Below are 15,165 nucleotides of genomic sequence, written 5' to 3' on the forward strand. Positions count from 1 at the left end.
TATTCTAGCTTTTTCAAACAGTGTTCATGTGTAAATATACATATCTACCAATGTACGTTCTATAGGTTGAGGGCTTTAATGATGGATAAACAGGAAATGTTTCAGAAATTCACTTTGGGACCAATTCACTTTGGGACCAATAAGCACACTCTTGGAATCAATTTTTTTGAATGGCTTGCTCGTGAATGGTGCCTTATTGATAGCTCTAGGAAACAGAAATTCCCTATTAACAGAAGAACACTTCAGGGACTATCTATAGAATATATCCCACACTTCCCTGCCAACATGCCTCAACCTCGACATAGTGGGAGGGCAGTTCAGATTCCATATCCAGCATTCAATCCTTTGCCTTCAGTGTCTTCAGATTGCCAAAATGTGTGCACATTACGAACCATTTGGTTCTGTGATATCAAAACTTGGCCACCGTGAAAAGAACTAAGATACATTTGTTTTGCATGGGCTACAGCACAGCAGTCCTGCAGGCCATGATTCAGCAAAGCACATAAGCATGTGCATAAATCCATCCCCATTTAACAGAGCATTTAAATATGTACTTAACTTGAAGTATATTTTAACATTCCAGTGACGTTTTATGCTAAAATGCTTTGTGAATCAGAGCTACAGCAGCACCTTCTGATTATGACAGATACAGAAAACCTAGAGATAAAAGGCTCTACCCTTTAGCAATAGAAATACAAATTTTCTATTATAATAAATATAAAATAAATATTATTACTATATGAACAAACAAAGAGAACTTTAAAATGGACTTCGTCTGTCCCCATTGCTGTGCAGCATTATTTTCTACAGCATATTTTCCTATTTTTTTAAATGTTTTAACACTGAATGATTACCACATAAGGTTGCTACAGATTATCAGCTGCTCTGTGACATAGGCGTCTTGAGAATAAGTCAAAGACGCACACAAAGATTAGGAATAAGATATTTCTATACACCATTGCCCTTGGGTACTACATATAGGAGGGTTTAAAAAGTAGAGGGTAGCACTTTTTTAAAATACACATTTGCATTCAAAAAAACAAGAGATGGAAAATGCACATCAGCGTGAGTGAAATTTAAGTTCATAATTAACATGAGATTGTAGAAGTGTTTCCAAAGCAATAAATTCATCCTTATTAATGAGCTGTTGATTTAAATTGTGGCTTAAGTGTCAGTGGTGGAAAAGGAAATGTCTGAAGGGCATGTTCTACGAGATCACCTGTAAATACAGATTTCACATATAGACACTTTTTTCATTTTAATTGACAAAGTATGTGTGTACATTTCTTTTAATGCCCTGAAATGTCAATTTGAGGGTCTAAATGGACTTCCTATTGCAATGAGTTACCAAAGAAAAAATTATGTTGCTCCAATAAAACACGGAAAAAGAACCTCTCAAACACACAGCATAATAAAATAGTACATTGCTAACATAATAAAATGCTAACAGAATTAATACCAAACATATAAAATATCAAATGTTGGAGACAGTATTAACCACCTTCAACAAAGGGTATGACTACACTGCAGTCAGAGGCGTGACTGCAGCACACATATATCTGAGCTAGCTTTGATCTAACTAGATCGAATAACAACAATGTAAGTGAAGTAGCAGTAAGTGAAGAGAGGTAGCAGCACAGGCTTTATAAGTCCACAAGGGACCATGGATATGAACCCATGTGACCAAAATAGCTTCACTGCTATTTAAATTAACCTAGCTAGCTCAAAGCTAGCTCAGGTACGTCTACACATGCTGCAATCACACCTCTGAATGAAGTGTAGACAAACCCTAAAGGCTTGTCTATGCAACAAGTTACTGTGTGGCAAGCTGGTGCACAGTAACTGGCCATGTAGACAAGCCCTTAGTGATCTCTTGGATTTAACTGACATTTGTGCCATTGTGAAGGAAAAGATGACAACAAATATATTCATAAAATTAGCAAGATGGAAATAGTCCTACACAGGACATAGGAACAGTGGAAGCCATCTGTGTTGAACATAATTTCCTGGAGAGTTTTCCCCACAGGCAAGTTTGCCTCTCTGTTTTCTAAGTGATTATTTCCTTTGGTGATCATTTATGATTTGAGATTACCTTTCAATTGTTCACCTCAGCTGCACTGGCAGCGCTGTTGGCTGAATCTCGAATGAAAAAAATCACTACTTAAGATGTTTTACAGATCGCTTTCTCCCCTTGCCTCCATCATTTTTTTTCTGCATTGGATTAACTCTGTTGCTCAGTTACAACTTCTCAGTTGACAACCTTAAAATATCTGAACAAGAGCCGGGTTTTGTAAAACTGATCAGTGATTTTATTCTCTTTCTGTGGGTCTGCTTTATTTTAGTAAACTAGCATGGCTTCTTATTGCGATTTCTATTGGAGCATGTACAGTGATTGTTTTTATGAGATAATAAGTGGTTGGCATCAGATGGTATTAATGCTTGTGTGAAGATCCATTCATTTCCTGAAGGTTAAATTTAAGTCAGTCTAATATGTGCTAACATCTCATGTCCACATTGAAAGGATAAGATTAAAGAATACCCATTAGGAGATGGCTGAAATTCTGAATTACTGTCCTGAAGGAAATTCCATGATTTCAAAATGAGTATCATCTCCAACCACTTAGTAATGGTGAAATGTCTAAATTTTTCATGGAACAAACTATTCCAAATATTCTAGTATTTCATTTTGACCTTATCCAAACATTTGGATTCAATAAGATGGAAAAGTTCCATTTCCACTTTAGTATTTTGACATCTATGTTATTTTCATATAATATAAAAGTTGAAACAATAAAGTCCAAGTCAACCTTACCAAACCAAAACATTTAGATTTTATTAAAATGAAACATTTGATAATTTCCAGAAAAAAATAGACAAAAATTAATGTTCCCGTTAAATGTTTCAATTTTATCTGATTAGTAATTTTTTGATGGGAAATTGTTCTGCGGGCAAATTTTTGACCAGCTCTGGCTCCTCATGCGCAGTGGAATTTCATACCACTAGGACAAAACTCATCTGTTCAGGTGACAGAGTTTTTCTGAAAGGCTGTTTCCAGACTGTGGAACAAACTCTAACAGGAACTTAGAACCATCACAACATGACACTCCTCTGCTCAAAGTGCCAGACACACTTCTTTGACCTGCTTTTCTAATACAATCACAGGGCAGCAGATAATGCATATTTATTAGGGCAGTCGATTAATCGCAGTTAACTGACACTATTAACTCAAAAAAATTAATCACAATTAAAAAAACTAATTGTGATTAATCACAGTTTAAATCACACTGTTAAACAATAGAATACCAATTAAAATCTGTTAAATATTTTGGATTTTTTCTACATTTTCATATTTATTCTGTGTTGTAATTGAAATAAAAGTGTATATTATTTTTAATTTTAAATTAATAGTGATTATTTTTAATTAATTTTTAATTTTTAATTAATTTTGTTAATTGCTTGACAGCCTTAAAATTTATTTAAGAGATGAAGACAACTGCCATCACTTACTGCACGAGTGGAAAGTACTCAGCTACTATGGTAATGAAGGTAGTACAAGAATCTATTCAGAATAGAATGCTTACTTACATTTACAACCAGATATTTGTATTGCACACTGTGACAGCGCTCACTTTCACCGTACTCTCCCTCATGGCCCACCAGGCATGACTCACAATGCCTCAGGGTCAAGTGCCACCTTTCGTGATGTCCAATGCAGTGGTGTATAGACCTTCTGGCTAATGCATTCTTCTGTCCCCACCCCTTCGAGAGTATTAATATCCACAAATAAAAGACAAACCAAGAAACCAAAACAGGGTCATCCAAAGAGTATTTGGCAGGACCCTACCCTATTTAGGTCCTGTCTTCAAACAACCAGTCCTTTGGTCAGTCTCTCAGGCCTTGTCATTCCATCCACCAGGAGGCTTGTACTACAACAAGCTGTCTTAGCTTTCTGGTTACAACCAGGCTTCTCTCCTAGAGAGAGAAGCAGAGCTCTGCTCTCCTTCCTGGACAGCCCCCAACTCAGCTTGCTCTTCTCATTTTAATTTCTATCTCCACACCTGACATCTGCTGCAGGTGTAGCAGGGCAGGGCTAATTGGGTCCACAGGTCCTCATTTACCTCCTCCTTGCCAGTGTGGGTCATATATGCCTTATCACACACGATGATTTTTTAAATTATTTTTATTTCTTTCAGAAGCAATTTCTGTCCTAACATCTGACCTAAGAAACATCCCAACATCTGTCCTAAAATTCTTTACATTGCTTTCAGCAGTTTAGCTGTCTATATCACAGAAGCAATCATTTAGATAAACTAGCTTAGCTAAAAGTGGTTGCTTATGACTGAATTGGAACATATTTTTTGCATCTGCTAATAACAACTATCTTATGTAGAGAAATATTTGTGCCCAGAAAGTGTGCATGTGTATGTGCACAGAGGTAATTGTGCACAAAGGCACTGCTACACCAATGAAGTCAACACAAGTTTTTCCATTGACTTCAAGGAGAACAGAATTGAACTTAAAGCATGCATTTTCTTATGAAAAATAGGTACTTGTGAATTCTGGTAGGCCTTGTACACACACAATTACACTATGTGGTCCACATTTTCAGCTGGTACAAACTGGTATAGCTCTAATGAAGTCAGAGCTACGCTGTCTATTTCCGACTGGCAAAAAATCTAGCCCAAATTTGTGAGCACGGGTGTTAAATATGTATGCCCTCTTTGCATCCACACATTCTACTGGCAAACCATAAACATCAGAGAAAAAATTAACTGTGTATTGAAAAGCTAAAGGGACACTAATAAAGAGCTATTTACATTTTCATTTTTTTTAAATGGGAGTCAACTATGTGGTTTTTTTGTTGGGATAGAATGAACAGAGCATAAGACAAGGAATTAGGCAATTCTGTTGAATGGCCCTTGGAAAATCACTTAACAGTTTCCTTGTCTGTAAAATATTAATAATTACCCTACTTTGTTAAAAGCTTTGAAATTTAGGGAGTAATAACAATAATACTTAGCACTTACAAAGTGCTAACAATAAAGCACATTCTTAAGCACATTATCTCTAAAGACTCGATTGTAAAGAAGTCTAGGATTTATTCCTCGCTTTGCTACAGATTTATTGGTCATGTCTTCTAGCTTCTCTGTGCCTCAGTTCACCCAGCTGTAAAATGTGAACATCCAAGTCACAGGATTGTTCTGAAACTTGTTTTGTGATACAGCGAGTACTATTTGTAAATAATGAGTTTCATTCTATGCTTTGAGGAGAGAGACCAAGTCACGTTCTTCAGGAGGATAGAACTTTTCATGGCTTCCAGCGCAAACTGAACTCCTTTACTAGTGATAGGGAAACTCTTTTGTATGCAGGAGAGTCAGCACTGTGCCATAAACGCCAGACTGCAAAATCAAGTGCTACAAGAATGATGCCTCATTAAAAGCATTGGAAGGAGCAATCCTCTCTTTGTTTGTTAGAATCAACAACAAGATTACAAAGTGTCATTCATCAGCAATTAATACACATTCTCATCTAGACTGTTACTGTAAGAAAGTTGTTGTCTTAATTAAACCAGCTCAGATGGACACTTTGGCCTGTGGAAAGGAAAGAAATATAATGCCCACCAAAAAGACAGTCACAAAAGAGAAACAGGGATTTGAAATGGTCAGTTCAACTAATAAGGAAGGATAAAGAGGTGAAAAAAACAAAGCATTGTGTGGATTTTAGAACATTTTCTCTAATGTAAAATCTACACATAACTAGGGCGTGTATATATAGGATGTACCAAATATATATATGAACTCTGGCAATGAGATGAACATATTGCAGACTTACCCTTGAATTAACCACTTCCAAGGAGACATTCTGAGGCATTGCACTTGGTACTAGAAGGGGAGAAAAAATTGGAAATATGTAATTAGTAGAAAAGTCATAAAAGGCTATGCCTAATCTCTCTCTTATTGGAAAGAACTGAGTATGTCTTTCCCACATACTTTACAATCTGATCATAAATGTGGAGTTAATTCAGGTGGCATTTCAGAAGTCCTCTAGAAATATAAAAAATAAATGCCTCTATTTGTTTCTTCTCATTTTTGGTAGACCTATTAGTGAGCCCCTTAAACAGTTAGTCAATAGATTTTCTACAGTGATACCATATAGTTGATTTCAGTTACTTGTTTAGTTCCGTTGATGTTTAGACCAAGATCTTTCAGGTAATTGCTCTGCTGAGCACCAGGTTATTAAAATACATGCATTTCAGAATTCACACCGTATTAAGATGCTATCCTAATTGGTACTAGTTCTGAAGAGCTCCCAAAAAATAAAAGAATTTGAAGTCTTTTTCTGATATTAGTCAAAAATTATTTTAAAATATACCATCTTGCTCTAAGGGTACATCTATCTTGCTCTAAGGGTACCTGCCAGATCGGCGGGTAGTGTTCAATGAATCAGGGATCGATTTATCGTGTCTTGTCTAGACACGATAAATTGATCCGCTAATTGACACCTGTACTCCACCTTGGCAGGAAGAGTAAGCAGAGTCAATGGGGGAGCCGCGGCAGTTAACTCGCCGCCATGAGGACGGCCACGTAAGTTGAACTAAGATACTTTGACTTCATCTATGCAAATAGCACAGCGGAAGTTGCGTATCTTAGTTCAAACCCCCCCGCTAGTGTACCCCCACCTTAGTAATATACGTAACTGGAAGAGACACCGTTTACTAATTTCACTATTAATTTTATTATGTCTGCACTAGTAAACATACTTTAATTGTTAAATGCAACTAATGCTTATTAAGCACCTCATCTTACAAGCTGCTGAGCACCTTCTTTCCATCTGCTGATACCCTGGGCTCCCTCAAAACAGATTCATCAGATCCCCAGAAGAGCAGGCCTTTAATAGGAAGAAATAACTGAATCAAGTTCCTATTTAGTTAAAATTAGAATTTCCTTAAAACATAAAATCTATTTTGATTAAACACCCCCAAAGTAAAGCTTTTGTTCATCTAGGACTCATTTCTGCCATCCTCACCCACATTGAGTGATGCCACTGATATCAATGGAATAGTATTGGGGCTTCACCATAAAGGTGGTAGAATAGGTCCTTATTAACTAAATATTTACAGGACTGATTATTGTCTCCTTCATGCCTGTATAACTCGGCAGATTTGATTTACAGATCTGGCTCTCGGAGGAGGTTTTCTCATATATTTTCTCCTAGGACACAGTCAGTGTTCAACCAATAGCTTAACAAATAGTATCTTCAAACATAAATTCTTGGTTTGTGGTGCCTTTGCACATTTTGTCGTTTACTGTCACACATAGATCTAGACCCATAATTCCTTCTCACTTGAGTATACAAAGAGAGTTCTAGATCACATGGTAAGCTGAGCTCCCTTAAATTTGAACACACATATTAATACAGCTAAATAATACATATAGAAGCTGAGACTGTAGGTCACATGGGGGGGATTGCATTTTCATAGAAATTTAGAGATGAAAGAGATCTTGAGAAGTCATCAAGTCCAATCCCCTGCACTTGGACCAAATAAACCTTGACCATCCCTGATGTCTGTCCACCCTGCATGGGCAGCAGAGAATGGAGGCTGGGTGAGGGTGAGCTTCCACAAACCTCTGCTAATGCTCCTTGTCACAGCCCCGGGGTCGGACCGTGGTGGGACTCAGAGCTCCTCTGGGTGGCCCAGGCTCAGGCCCACCTTCCTGGCCAGGGCACAGGACTCCTCTGGTGGGCTGGCTGGGATTCTTGGCTGCTCTAGGTGCTGGTGGGCCTGCCAAGGCTTGCAGCTTTTCTGGGTTCCAGCTGGTATTAGGGGCTGTGCTGACAGGTCAGACGGTAAGAGCGGGGAGGATCAAAGGGGCATAGTAGGAGGCAGAGCCTTGGCCAGAAGGGGCAGAACAGGGCGGGGCCTCAGTCAGAAGAGGTGGGGCAGGGGGCTAACCTCCCTGAACAGGGAGTGCATGTGCCACTGATGCCACTCTGTTCTTAAAAACCTTCAATGATGGCTGTGCCACAACCTCCGTTGGCATCTAGAGCTTAACTACTCTTTTAGTTAGACATCTAATCAAAATCTCCCTTGATGCAGATTAACCCTGTTACTTCTTGTCCTACCTACAGAAGATATGGAGAACAATTCTTCATAGCAGTCCTTAACTTTTGAAGACTGTTTTAAAAAAAAAACAGTGACTCAGCAAAGAACTTAGGGACCACAGTTAATAATCATCTGAAGATGAGCTCACAGTATAATGTTGTCGCTGACAGACCAAATATGATACTTGGATGTATAAGAAGTAAATGTTTATTAGGAGCAGAGAGCTGTTAATACTATCATATACGATATTAGTGAAACCATTAGTAGAATACCGTGTCCATTTGCATTGTCCACAATTTAAAAATGGTGTTGACGATTTTGAAAAAGGTCAGAACAGAGCTACAAAAATGATTTGAGGTCTGGAAAACCTGCCTTACAGTGAGAGACTAAAGAAGCTCAGTCTGTTTAGCTTAAACAAAAAAAAAATTAAAAGGATGCTTGATTGTGATCTATAACCATATGAATAAGGCAAAGATTTCTAATAGTAGAGAGATCTTTAATCTAGCAGACAAGGACAAGATCCAATGGCTGGAAGCCATTCACACTGGAAATAAGGCATGTTTTTTTTAAAGTGATGGTAATTAAGAATTGGAACAAATTACCTATAGGTGTGGTGGCTTCTCAATGTGTTGGAAGAACAGGATTGTAGTAGTGAATATAAATGATAGTTCCATGGATTACCCTAAACAGCTTTGGTCATGAAACTAAGAACTTTCAAAAAATTTTGTGAAAACCAGAGAGACCCTCTCACACTAGACTAGCTAAGAGCCTAGCAGTTAGGACACTCACTTGGGATGTTGGCAACTCCCGTTCAAGTCACTACTTCAAATCAGGCCCAGCAGATATTTGAACCTGGTTCCTTGACATCACAGATGAGTGCTGTAGTCTATTCTGGGATGGGTCTCTCACCAGAGGAAAGTTTATTCAGAACAGCTACATTTCTGAAAAAGTTTCAGTTTTGAGAAATCAAAAGAAACGTTGAAAAAATTCTGATCAGCTCTAATTGCTATCAAAGTGTACCAAGAAATTCATGTTTTGGATGAATGGTGCAATGAAGTGTTTGACAATGATCTTTGAAACCTTTCCTCAATATATAGCACATCACAGGGGTCTGCTTCGGAAAAGATGATGAGCAATCAAGCATCTGAAGCTTTGGGTTTCTTCAAGTGACAACTGAGTCTTTGGACTTTTCCCCAGTGCTGTTGAGGTTTGGTGTGGTCTTAGGAGCCACGTTCTCCAGGAAGTGTTTACAACTGAACTGATGTTCTAGATTGTTAATGTCCATTTTGTGCCTTTTACATTAGGAGAGTCAGTATGAACCAATGAATAGGGCACTAGAATGCGAATCAAGAGACCTAGATTCAATTTTTAGCTCTGCTACTGACCTGCTATGTGACTCTGGGCAAGTTATCTCCTGCTCTCTTCTCATCTTTTATCTGTCTTATCTATTTAGATTGTTAAGCTTGATGGGACAGGGACTGTTCTTTACTGTGTGTTTCTAGCAGCATCTAGTACAATAAGCTCACATCTTGATTGGAGCCTTAGGCAGTATCATAATTCAAATAATAATAGCACCAATAATATGTTGGTATACAAGGGTCAATCCAGCCGCTTAACATCTAAGGGAGCTGTGGTTGCTCATCAGTTACTCCAGAGATTATATTCATTACTTCAGTTCAACAATCTATATCTGCAGGATACTCAATATTTCAAGACAAAAAGAGAAGTGATTACAGTATTGCTGTGATATTACTGACCTGATCAGAAACAGTGAATAACTGATCTCACACAAGAAATCCTGTCCTCATGAGCTATTTTAAAGAAGCAAGAATTCAGATAATATTTCTATATCTAGTATATCAGTATCTGTAATACGATCATCATGATAGTGTGTGAAGGAATTGTACAGTTATAAAAGAACACCGTGCTCGCAATCTATACAAAGACCAGATTCTTTTTTTCTCCCCTCCTGCCCCGAAAGAATCAGGAATGGTGAAGAACAACATCTGTTTTTTTTCCCCCCTCTCTGTCTTATCCAGAGGACAAGTAAGAGTGTTTGTCTAGTTGGTTTTGGCATAGTGCATCTGTGTATGAGCATTATGGTAAGGTTACAACAAAGAGATAGGTGGATCTTTCACCTTCTCTTGGTGGTGGTGGTCGGGGCGGCTCCAGGCACCAGCACGCCAAGCACGTGCCCGAGGCGGCAAGCCATGGGGGCGCTGTGCTGGTCACCGCGAGATTGGCAGGCAGGTTGCCTTCGGCTGCATGCCTGCGGAGGGTCCGCTGGTCCCGCGGCTTTGGCGGACCTCCTGCAGGCGTGCTGCCGAATCCGCGGGACCAAAGGCAGCCTGCCTGCTGAGCTTGGGGCAGCAAAATACCTAGAGCCGCCCTTGGTGGTGGTCAGCATTCAAATTTGTTGGTTCTTAGGTAATGGAAAATATTTTGAGGTGCAATCCTCACTAATACTGAGGTGTTTAAAAATGTGGGATTTAAAAGGCTATCTGATCAATGCCATAAGCAACTTGTGTCTCCTGAATTAAGGTGGGATGTCACAGCTCATGCAGATCAAACTTGCATTTTTTAATTACCACATTAAACTTCAATGTTGAATTTAATTTGATCTCCATTATCACCTTAGGCCTTTTTTGTCACTATTCCTTTTCCAAGTATTACTGCTATTGATTGTCTGTTTCAAAAGACTCCTCCCCCAATTGTATTAGCCAGCATTTCTCCAGGTTGACTACAATTGTTTTTCCTGTCCATATTGATAATTTTTTTCATTGTTTCTCTGTCCTCACTGTGTGAAACACCTCCTAATTTGGTTTTTGTGTGCAAATTTAATTAATGTGCTGTTTATCCCTTCTTCCAGATCTTCAATCAAGATGCTAAATAAATCCAGACCCAGTACCAATCGGAGTCACTTTCATAGGAACATTGCGGATTGTCTTTACCTTTGTGTACTATACTTCAGCCAATGAGACTGTACTCATAACCAAGACAACGTGATTTAATATTTTAGGCAAAACAAAAAATCTGTGGGTCACTGCATCAAATGCTTTACAACTGTCTAGAAAGATTACAATTGCTTTATTTCCTACTTCTTCTGGTTTTGTACCTTGATCAATCAAAGCAATTGAATTTGTCTGGTACATTTTGTTCTTTGCAAACAAATGAGACTTATCAAAGTTTCCATTATATTTGATTAATCATTGTTCCATTATAACCTAGGTATTTAGAGATTTCTCCTTGCACTTGATAAACCAATAACCTAAAGTTTAGTGAAGTCAACGTGAATACACTTCCATTAACATCAGTGGTCTTTGGATCCAGACCCAAATCCTTACAACAAATTTTGCAACTCTTTCACATTCATACAATTTTAAAAGCACCAAATGTCCTCTCCATAGGCAATTACTCTCTGCTGTGTCATCAAACTAAGTAGGTACACAAGCACAAAAAACTCCAGATTAACTCTTCCTCCATATTCAAATCAAATGTTGCCAAATGCAATTACCCCTCACATCATTAAGCGTTGTCTCTTTGCCTTCCTTTGCTGCATCATGGGATTTTTCAAAACATAGTACATTGTATTTATTTTTGATGTGGACAATCAAAAACAAATAAATATAACTTCAGATTATATGTAGCAGGGGGCAGGGGTAGGGGTAGGAGTCATGACTGGGAGTCTCTCTGAATATGAAACTTCTTATCATTCAATAAAATAACACATGTATCTGGAGAGCGGGATTAAGCAGTTTTATTGTGATCTATTTTTAACTAACTTCCAAACGCAGGGCTAAATTCAGGCCTCATTTACACCTGTGCAATTGCATTCAGAAATTTAAAACAATGGGTTGCAGAGTTGTAGGGGAGGCAGAATGTTGCCTGAAAAATCTTCCTTACTAGCATTTGTGCATGCACTCGAACGAACACATTTTTACTTTCAAATCCCAGGCTATATTTGCAAATCTGGAAGTTACCCCCAAAAAATCATGTTGTACTTGTAAACTGAGAAGATCTGATATGGAATCTTTGAGAGACAATAAACTAGTAACCTACCCACCATTGCTACAAAGTCACTCTTCAGAACTGAACAGAAGCTTGTATTCTTTTTTTGTAGTGCAGACCACACATCCTAATAGACAGATTGCAGTTATTTATTTGTATTTCTAAGTGCTGACAATATGCTTAGGGCTGTGCCAAACAGAAATAAAGCCAGGCCCTGCCCAGAAGAGTTTATATTCTAAAATACAGACAGAGATGAGAGGACAAACTTGGAAATCAAGAGGATAGAATAAGTCTCCACTTTTCAGGGAGCAGGCTGGAAAATAATAAGAGGTAGTACTTTCCAAAGTTATCCAGATATCCAAAACTCTACCTACTTGAGATAAAGGAAAAAATACAACTTTTCTACTGAATAGTATTTTCTAGGTCAGGCAAATCCTTTCCCCTATGTCGACTACTGCAGTGTGTAACCATTATGGTTTCGCTGCTCAAAGGATTGGAATATTCACTCACATTTGATTATATTTATAGTAAGCACTTTTTGCACAACATGGAGCTGTTCTGCAGGAGCTCTCTGAGCAGCACATTATGGATAGGTTGGAATGGGGAGGAGATGGGCTGGGGGACAAGGTCAGAGAAGCTGCCACCACTGGTGTTAAGTACTTGGTAGGTGCTCAGATGATTTCATGATGGGGCCATATATCCATTTAGATTGCATTAGATAAATTAAACTAGGCATTACAGACCTTAGAGATTATATAGACAGGAACTGTGAGAGGAAGGATGGTCTAGTGCTTAGGGGCACTAGCTTAAAACCTGGGATAACTGAGTTCAAGTCTCTGACCTGGCACAGAATGTCTGTTTGACCTGGGGAAATCATTTAGCCCTCTTTGTCTCTCAGTTACCCATCTGTATAATGGGGATATTAGCACTTCCCTACCTCACTGCAAGGTACTTTGATACTATGGGGAGTCTATAAACATACCATAGAGAGGTCAGATAATAGTCTTTAGTTGGAGCTAACTATACCCAAGAGAATTCGGGTGTCAGCAGAACCCCAAGGGGTCCTAAATCATGACATCTCTCATAGAGTGCTTGCAGAGGGGAAATCTGCACTCTTGTTAGTTAGAACCACACAATTCTGGTAATTTTCTACATTAAATATTATAACAGCTTGCATTTCCTTTGCCACTGTGACTGCCTTGCCCCTACACACCTGCAAATAAACACATGAATAGCTCAGGTTATAGAACCAGCTGTTGATGTCTGAATAACTTTATATGCTCAAGTATCGGGGGCAGCCATGTTAGTCGGTATCCACAAAAACAATGAGGAGTCTGGTGGCACCTTAAAGACTAACAGATTTATTTGGGCATAAGCTCTCGTGGGTAAAAAACACACTTCTAATAAATCTGTTAGTCTTTAAGGTGCCACTGGACTCCTTGTTGTTTTTATATGCTCAGTGTCCTGACTTTGTCAGTTTGATTCTCACTCCTTAACTTTTTTTTTTAAAGTGTATTCATATTATCATTATGGATATGATTTTTAATCAAATATTCAGAAAGAATTAAATAAAACTGTCTGCAAATTTTGGGGTTTAAACACATTTTGACAAATTCATAAGCATGATAGCCCAAAGCATTTCTGGAATGGCAAACAGCCTGACCAAATATTAACTGAGCTGTATATTAAACAGAAAACTAAACATTACAAATCTGGTAAATTCTATATGTCTGTGATTCTATACTTCCTGGAATTGAAGAAATTATAATAAATCCTTCTGATTAAAGTATATTTCTTAGACTGTATGTTATATCCCAGAGCTTCATGGATAATTTCTTCTTACAGGCATGCAAGGAAATAGTGTGCTAGGCTTCTTAATGACATCATCTACTGTATCATCTACTGTGAAAGTGCCACAGAGTTTAAGACCAGAAGAGACCACCAGATCATCTAGTCTGACCTACTGTGTATCACAGGACATCAATATAACCCAACACTCACACACTAAACCCAATAACTTAAATTAAACTGAAGTATTACAGCCCACATAGAAGGACGCACAGAAAAAAGGACACATGAATACGAGAGGTGAGGTGAGGACCTACAGAAGCGATGATACAGTAGTATGCACAGCAACAAAGAAAATCAGGTAGAACAACGGTATCAAGGCTTCTTCATCGTTTTAATTTTTTGTCCTGTTTAAAATAAACCCTTGGAAAACTGAAAAGAAAATGTTTCCTTAACAGAATTCCCAATCTCCTTTTTAAACTGTACACTTACACAAGTATGTTGTAGTATTCCTCATAAATGATGGGCTACCAGCACTCTTGGAGAAATAAAATAAGATTACATGGTCTTTACAAAGAGATCAGAAAAAATTGTTGGTCATTAAGTTTTAGAGAGGAAGGCTGGTCTTGTGGTTAAAACATTAGCCTGGGATTTTGGAGACCTATGTTTACTCCCTTGCTCTACACAGCCTTTCTACTTAATTTCTCTTTGTCTCTGCTCTCCATCTCTCACCCTTTGTCAGTCTGATCTATTTAGATCATAAGCTCTTTGGGGTGGGAATTTCTATTACTATTTGTTTGTATAGTACATAGCAGAATAAGGCCCTAATCTTGGTTGTAGTGTCTAAATTCTACTGAAATAAAATAATTGTAATAAGTTTTGGTCCTACACATCTTAACTATATCACTTTCAGCTCCACACTCTTTAATTCCCTACCCTCCTTTGTCGTGCATAGCATTTTTATGGGACCTCAGATCAATGGATGAATGGACAATAAGGTGAATAGAAAGCTGGCTAGATCATCGGGCTCAACGGGTAGTTATCAATGGCTCCATGTCTAGTTGGCAGCCCATATCAAGCAGAATGCCTCAAGGGTTGGTTCTGGGGCCGGTTTTGTTAAATATCTTCATTAATGATCTGGAGGATGGCGTGGACTGCACTCTCAGCAAGTTTGCAGATTACAGTAAACTGGGAGGAGTGGTAGATATGCTGGAGGGTAGGGATAGGATACAGAGGGACCTAGACAAATTAGAGGATTGGGTCAA

General features: G+C 38.4%; 1 protein-coding gene across 1 annotated transcript in view; it reads right to left on the reverse strand.

Annotated features, from left to right (window-relative positions):
- The window catches only part of DCC (DCC netrin 1 receptor), a 939,470-nt gene that overhangs the window by 221,063 nt on the left and 703,242 nt on the right, over positions 1–15,165 (reverse strand). The window contains 1 exon segment of the mRNA XM_030567485.1: positions 5,833–5,882. Within this exon segment, the coding sequence (XP_030423345.1) occupies positions 5,833–5,882 (50 nt within the window).

The sequence above is a fragment of the Gopherus evgoodei genome, chromosome 6 (assembly GCF_007399415.2).
Source record: "Gopherus evgoodei ecotype Sinaloan lineage chromosome 6, rGopEvg1_v1.p, whole genome shotgun sequence".
In the NCBI taxonomy this organism is placed as follows: Eukaryota; Metazoa; Chordata; order Testudines; family Testudinidae; genus Gopherus; species Gopherus evgoodei.